Here is a 7,918-nt window from a genome sequence, read left to right on the forward strand (position 1 = left end):
GACTTATACGAGAGAAGGGGCTTAAACGAGAGAAGAGAGCTTATATGAGGGGGCCAATTCGAGGGATTATGGAAATCTAAAAAAGATACTCACAAGCTACATAGCCTCTGCTTGACAATTTTCTCGAATATCTTAAAGAACAAAAGTAAAAATGTTCATGTCGAGTTTTTCACAAAACAATTAATTTTTGTAACAAAGTTTTGGCAAGGCAAATGCGATTGCTTCCTTCAAACCTTTGTGACAACACAATAGAAAACAAGACAATTTCATGTCCACAAATTGTCGACAAATCTGACCCGTAAGTCAATCTAACATATGTTTGAAGCAATAAAGTATATCAGCTCAATGAAACAAGAAATAGGTGCCTAATCTTCCAAAAGGATCATTTCAATCTAACTTTTAAAAGTAGGATTTTCCCGTGGTTTCTTAACTTTGAGGGTGATCAGTAAGTAGTACTATAGCACTCGATTTTTCGATCGGGTCGCCTTTTTATAGACAGATTCTAATATAAATATGAGTGTATATGCAGTCTAAATTTTATGTGAAAAATTTAGAAAAGATTCCACTGTATCTCAATGGGCACAAGATGCACTGAATTTTTTGTTCTTTTGCAGTCATTACGCTTCCATATACATGGCGAAATACAATATGACGAATTTTCTTTAGATTTGAAAACACAAAGAAAAGTCATTTCAGGATCGTGGCACGCATGTATTCATCACGTGACACAATACTTGTTCCTTAACGTAAACAAATCTAAATCTAATCGGGTCTTTTCCCAAAAATCTTTCTTTCTGCTCTTCAAAACATTTTTCGCCATACTTTGCCCTTTGTCATAATTGCATGATTTGTAAATTCCAAAAGTATGATTAGCTTTAGAAATGCAGCAAACCAATACTATGCACAGGAAATTTTACAACATTGATCTTTATATCAGGAATGGCGGGAGTAATTCTTTAAATGAATTTAGAATCATACAATGAACAGTCCTGCTTTTGGCTTTCAGCAAGTCAAGTACCCCTAATACTTATATCCGTCTCTCTCCAATCAAAAACTTGTTTATGTGTTGAAAATCAAATAAGAGGAGACTCGCCGACATCTGATCTATGTTCTTCGAGCCTCGTCAAATCAAATTGTTAATAACCTGAACAGAAGGGTCGCGCGTAGAACTATACTTAATCATCAAGAAAATAAAAGGTTCCATCTTAACTTTTCCATTGTCAAAGTTTGGCGACTTAATTTTTTGTTGTGAATGACCTGTTGTCAAAGACGGACAAAAGCTGAAAAGATGCTCAGCAATGTATTTCAATGATGATTATAGTAGTATTTTCATATCCAAATACTAAATACCAAACACATGAACTGTATTCTTTGCATTAGTCTCTAGACAGACTTAGTCCTCGAGGGTATTTGCTTTGTCACTAGCAATTTTGAGATGTTCCATTTTTTAGCAATAGTGGATCAAAGAAAGACCATTAGCTTCACAATTACCTGTTTGAATAAGGGTACATGAACACCAGAGCTGAAGTTTCTCTCATTTTTAAACCTTGAACTGAAAAGGATTTGTCCATTATATGTTAGGAAACAGGCTTTGACAAAAAACAAGATAATTAGAAAACATGTAACAAGACCTTTTTATAAACCAATTGTATTTGATGAAGGCTATAGCTAAGAGCCTTGCTTTGATAAAATATGTGTACAGATTTATAGATGATTAGGGTTTGGATTTATGTTCTTTTTAAATGGGAACAGGATTGTGACATCTAATATACTTGTTTTACAGCAAATGAGACTGTTTGACAGAATCATCAGATATTTCATAAAATCATAATTTTCAATTAACCCAATTTATCAAACTTAATGATCAGGAAATTCTTTTGGCTAGAAAATTTCAAGTAATCAAGCAGAAATACAAAACAAAGAAATCTGAATCGGGCTTCTAAATCTATCCATTTAGTTCTCTATCTAAAAAATTGCAATGCTTCTGCCATACATCTACAGCAAAAAAGATGGTTGTGGGACACATTCGAGAACATATCAGAATGAACAAGGTCTTAGGTACAAATAGAAATGGAGTGATTGAATGAATAACCCATCTTCATTAATTGTAAGATATATATGTATAAACATCAATACCAAAAGTGCTGGAGCAAATCAACTTCCTTGTCTCCACTTTTGGTCTTGGATTTGGGGCTTGAAGTTGGTGCCTTTTCATCTAATTTCTTAGGCAAAGACGGTAACTAGAAGATAAATAACTATGTGTTTACACGAGATCAATTATCACTATCACTATCAATCAAGGTAATTATCAATTAGTTGCAACTAATTACCTACAAAATGAAAAATAATCCTTTTTATCATAATTCAGGACAACATATTTTAAAATTTACACCTGAATTGAAACTAGCAATCTGATATTAAAAAAGAAGAAACTTTTAACAACAAGGCACTTTAAAAATTTAGATGTCCCAATATGAAAGAAGGCACACAATAGCAGGAACATCGCATACTGAAGTAATTCCATACTCTCTTCATAGTATAAACGTCAGAATATTTGCAATTTACTTTTGGTCAGCATCTGATTTTTATACTATGAAGATTGTCAGACAAAAAGTTTTTCAGTATGTGATGTTTCCTTTTTTTCTATCGCCTTCAAATTTTGCAGTACCAAAAACTAAAAACTAAATTAACATTATTTGATTGATTGGGTTTCCTCTGATTTTCAGATCAGAATAATTCTTAACACAAAAGCAGCAATACCTGTTATTAGCAAACACTTTGTTATAAGAAGAATTACCTGTTGTTTATGTAGTGGGGTGCTAAGAACGGATAGCAGCCTTTGCAACTCATGGGACTCCCTAGAAGAATTAATAAGTTTGATGTCAATTAATGAATGATGTTGTGTTCTACAATAAAACATTTATTAGCCTATACACAAATCTGAAAATTAACATGAATAGCAAGGGCCTAAGACTTTAAAACATGAATTATCTCCAAAAAATTCAAATTGTCTCCTTTTTTATGATTTCAATAGGGGGGCTTCTTTTGGACATTAAGGGAAAGAATCTTAAAAAAGACATTTTTTGTTGACTACCTAGTCAATGATTCATTTGCTTAAACTGGATGATTATTTGGACTTTAAATAATAGGAAGATTGATCTGGTATGCAGTGGCATACTTGATGAGTATGAAACTCTGTGATACTCCATGCGTTTTTTAGCTGGTTTTAGCAGTTGAATGCTCTGATAGAGTCAAAGTGGCAACAATATTTTTTCCATCGGTAGATATATCAGCATAACTGCACACTATTGAACAAAGCTCTTTTGTAGGCCTTGGACACATCTAAGTTCCCCTGATCTTACAAGTTTACACACTTTCTCAGTATTTGCAAAATAGGCACTAATGAACTTGTGTACCGCTTTGCAAAAGTCACTCATATGAAACCAATAAGCATGTATGGTTTGACACAGGATCAGCTTCTGAGAGGTACATTAGTGCATTGGTGCCACAAAATATATCAAGGGCTTGGAAACAATGAAAAACATTGTCTGGAACTAAATAATTGAGACAAAAAAGTATCATTTTAAACCATGACCCTACCAATAAAAAAGCTCAATTTTCAATGCTTATTTGGTACAATAAAAAGGACTGAATTTCATTCAAAAAAGGATTGATCATTGCATCAATGAATAAGTTTGAAGTAGGAAGTGCAGAACATTTAATAAAATTTCTCATGCTGCAAAAGATTAATAAAAAAAATGCAAATATTGAAGAATCCTCTTCATTGGAAGCAACTCAATCTACATCGTTTATTGGGAATAATGGTAATCCAGGATCCACCTACCCAAAAGGTGACATGTTTTGTCATTGTATTCAATACAGTACCATACCTTCAGTCGTATTCAATATTCTGTTGAGGTGCTGCAGTTGCATTGGTTCAAAATAAACACTAACCAAATTTTACCTGTCTCTATTCTTGCGCTTGGCATCACTTCTTTCTTCTCTTGACATGTTTACTTGACAGCATTATTCGACACTAACTTTGAACCAAACACCATTTTAAACCTGAAGTTTGACAGAAAAAATCCTTTCAAAGATGTTCAACGAACATTTCACTTGTTTGAATGAACTTGCTTTTCAATCGAAGAAGAGATTATCCAAAAATGGGTACCATTTACCAAAAACGATGGAAGCTAACAAGAAATTCCGATGCAAAATGAAGCAAAGATCTATTTAACGATTACTGAGATATGAATCTTTGTGATCACCTGCAAATTATGAGAGACAAAGAGGAACATCGCCATGTTTACAAATGGTTACTTCTTCCACGCGAAATCAGTTGCCCGGTTGCATATCGAGCGTGTATTTTGCGGACCAGAGAGACAGATTGAGCAAAATAGCAGCAGCAGCAACACCCAATGCTTTTTTCTGTTACCTTCCTGAACGAAATGCCTTTCTTCTGCTCGCATTTCGCAATGCTAAATGGTATTGGGGACTGGGATATCTGGGGACTGAGATATCTGGGGGACTGGGGGCCTTGGCCCCCCAGAAAATTTAGGTAGCATAAGTGAAATACTTTTGTTTTGTATAATATTGTTTTGTTACGCTGATCAGGACTGCCCCCAAACAAAAAGTTGTATCTCGGTCTTTGGTAAGGTGGTGGGGGCCGGGGGCTTAGTGTGACTGTTGCCTGAATTTTATTCGGAAAGAACTTCAAGAATAGAGCCTGTAATGCGACAAACTTTGCCTCCCCCTGACCCCCACTGTGTATTTTCCTAGCGATACAGAAATTATTTTTGCCAACAAAAAGAGTGGCTCACTCTTTGAGGGTGTTGTCATAAGACAAATGATCTTATATGCTGCTTTCATATTTTTCTATTTCAAAATTCATACTTGAGTGCCATACTTTGAATGCAAATACGTTACAATTGTTGCAAAATGGTTACAATTATACTACACTACAGGGTGAGAAAAAAGTCTTCTTTTACCTGGCAAATGCAGACAAAGTTTTGGGGGGTACAGTGCCCTACCCATACCCCCATTTGCGACGCTCATAATTAAAGGGCTGCAGCCTCCAAACCCCTACGTCTTCTGCGGCTCTCTTCTTTTGTAAATCATCGTAGAGATAAAAGAAAATCTTTCTTGAAAGATTAGTGTTAGTAAACTATCAAAAGATTATCCAGGACATGTGGAAAACTTTTTCTACTCTTACGAAATCTACGTTTGCGATTCCCTGTTCTTAATGTCATCTTCACTTATGCAATATGGTATAAGTTTGGGGAATACATTTGACAAGTATAAAACCAATTTTCTAATTGCAAAGATCTATTTCACTTTAAATTGTTATGGCGTATCTGATCACAGATATTGACGATCAGTGACTTCCAGTTTTCCCTGTCATCAGCTTTTTGAATTAAAGTTCCAGCGTCTCATTGGTCAGCAGCTTCAAATTATCCATGAATGTTGTTACTTGCCTTTCCCTGTCTCTTTTACCTCAAATTTTGCAAAAAGTAACAAAACATAACATTGATAGAAACAATTAGAAAAAGACAACTTGAGTCTTTAAGACACTTGGGCAGCAAGAAAGTTTAAAACATCAGCTATTGACGGATAAAATTGAAGGTAAAAAGATCTATACAAAACATAAATCAAAACCAAAGATGTATCAATTATACTGCAGGGTGTGCATAGATGGAGAGAACAGTTTTTGATAAACAAATGAATCTTAAGATCTCCTTGACCAGACCCGCCTGTCCGAACCATTCTCCTGAAATTGCAAATGTTAGTTTATCCAACAAAATGGCTCATTTCCCAGGTATCAACACCTATTCCGTAAACTTTGTAAAATTCGTCAATTACAGCCATACTGACAAGCACTGTATGTATCTAATATTCAGGGACGAAAACAAGTTGCTAATTTTGGGGGGGCGTGGAAGGATGAAAATTCCAATCTAAGTAAGAAATTTTTCATTTGACCAGTAAATCTACTATACCTACCAAATTGTATTTGTAAATAGCCCGAACACCATAGTTCTATTTTCTTTATAATTACCAAAACTTTACTCAATAATTAGCCTAAAGCATAAAAGCCTAAATCTCTAAATTTTGATTAACATGAAACAGACATTTAAACTTACAGTAAGATTTAAGCAACATTTAAGCAAAACCAGTATTAGATATACTTAATGATTAGTAGTATTCTTTCAGATCAATTGATCAATTTTATCTAAAATACATTTTTTCACAATATAGAAGCACCAAGAACTTGAGCCTTTAACTTTTGTTCTTGATCGAAGAAAACTACTAACAATTTTCAGAGGGCCAAATGCCTTTTCATTCTTTACAATTGAAATGATGATTTGAGAACAAACTTGTGCATATGCCTAATTCGAAAGATGAAACACTCTTCTTTGATCAAATACTTCTACTGCAGTTTTGCAATGTGTTCTTGCTTTACAGCAGTTTTGTTCTTGCTTGAGTCAAGGACGTTAACAAATAACAGGGGGAGTTTAGCATAAACTCGTTCTTATAAGAAGCGTTGAGAATTTTTAGCACTGAAAGATTATTAATCTTTTATTGAATTAACTACTCGTAGTTTCTTAAAAAACTCCCACTCTAATATTTTCTGATCAATACAGGAATTATTATTCCAAACTATAAAGTCTCAAATTTCTTATCCGGAAATTCACCTTGCCTGTTTGTAATTTGTTTCAACTCCCGTCAGAAAAAAAGCAAACGAGGCAATTGTGCAATTTGGATCCAGTAGAGATGGTCTTCGCAATAGAAAACGATTAGTGGATGGGTCAGCTTCAGCCTGTGAATTTCAATGTTTAGAATTTTTACATTTAAAATAAAAAACTTCTTAAAATATAAAATTCACAAGTTTGGTCCTAAGAAAAAATTCCAAGTCAACCGTTAAGTTTTCCAACTGTAACTGGATTTTCCAAACTTTGGGGGGGCGTTACGCCCCCCACGCCCCCCTATTATTTACGTGCCTGCTAATATTGGTAAATTTGTTCTGAATAATAATGAAGATAGAGATAAAAGGAGGTTTCCATTCTCATAGGAAGTGATCGATCAGGACAGGAGGGGGGCTCTGCCCCAATCCTTCCAGAGATTGCCTTGCCTTGTACATTTGCTGGCATAAAATGAGTAGTTTCTTAATGAAAATATATTTTTAGATTATCCTCTATGTGGGAATTCCAGAAAAACCGTCAAGAGCTTGTCGATTTGGGATTTATTTTGGCAAAATATCTAATTAAAATATCCACATCAAACTACTTCAATTGTTTCAAATCTCGATATAACAGGAGAAAAGGTCACCTTGTTGTTTTATATCCTCCCAATTTATATCCCTTTTTTATGGTAATAGTTGTCCGAAGAAAAATGTCCGAGATCTTAGTTAGAAGAACTGATCATTAAAGAAGTTTCTGGAAACTATGTCAGAAAAGACTTAGTTAAGGCTTTAAAATGCGCCCCAGGTCAGAAACTTGCAATTGTTTTTCTAAATTAACAATGTGAAGAAATATCATCCTTTCTAGTGGGTAGCTAGTGAATACTGGCTGCCTATAAATGCTTCTATAAATTTATTCTCTAGTTAAGTTAGCAGAAAAGCTATTTTACAAAAGAATTAAAGTAAACAGCTTAAAGAGATCTCATTTGAATTCACTTTTTCAGATTTTTTTTTTAAATTAGAAGGTAAGGAAAAGGAAATTTCACGAACTGATTTGAAAATTTTAAGCCATTTCCTCAATTTTTTAAGATGCGATTATCTGCAAAAATCAAGGGACTATAATCTCACGAGTTATAAACTGAGTTTAACCTCGAGATTATCATCCTACAGATAAAAATTTTAACCTATGATTTCCTATGAATCTCTCAGAAATGCAAGATAGAGACGAAAGAACAAATGCAATCA

General features: G+C 34.2%; 1 protein-coding gene across 1 annotated transcript in view; it reads right to left on the bottom strand.

Moving 5' to 3' along the window:
• The window catches only part of LOC135682580 (serine/threonine-protein kinase Nek10), a 32,066-nt gene extending 27,678 nt beyond the window's left edge, over positions 1-4,388 (bottom strand). The window contains exons 1-6 of the mRNA XM_065197540.2: positions 4,269-4,388; positions 3,965-4,065; positions 2,798-2,858; positions 2,137-2,240; positions 1,492-1,552; positions 94-131 (exon numbers count right to left, since the gene is read on the bottom strand). Coding sequence (XP_065053612.2) covers positions 94-131; positions 1,492-1,552; positions 2,137-2,240; positions 2,798-2,858; positions 3,965-4,011 — 311 coding nt within the window. The 5' untranslated portion in view covers positions 4,012-4,065; positions 4,269-4,388. The remainder of the gene's footprint in view (positions 1-93; positions 132-1,491; positions 1,553-2,136; positions 2,241-2,797; positions 2,859-3,964; positions 4,066-4,268) is intronic.
• Positions 4,389-7,918: the final 3,530 nt, after the last annotated feature.

Source organism: Rhopilema esculentum, chromosome 16 (genome assembly GCF_057945365.1).
Source record: "Rhopilema esculentum isolate cy_ngs chromosome 16, ASM5794536v1, whole genome shotgun sequence".
Classification (NCBI taxonomy): Eukaryota; Metazoa; Cnidaria; class Scyphozoa; order Rhizostomeae; family Rhizostomatidae; genus Rhopilema; species Rhopilema esculentum.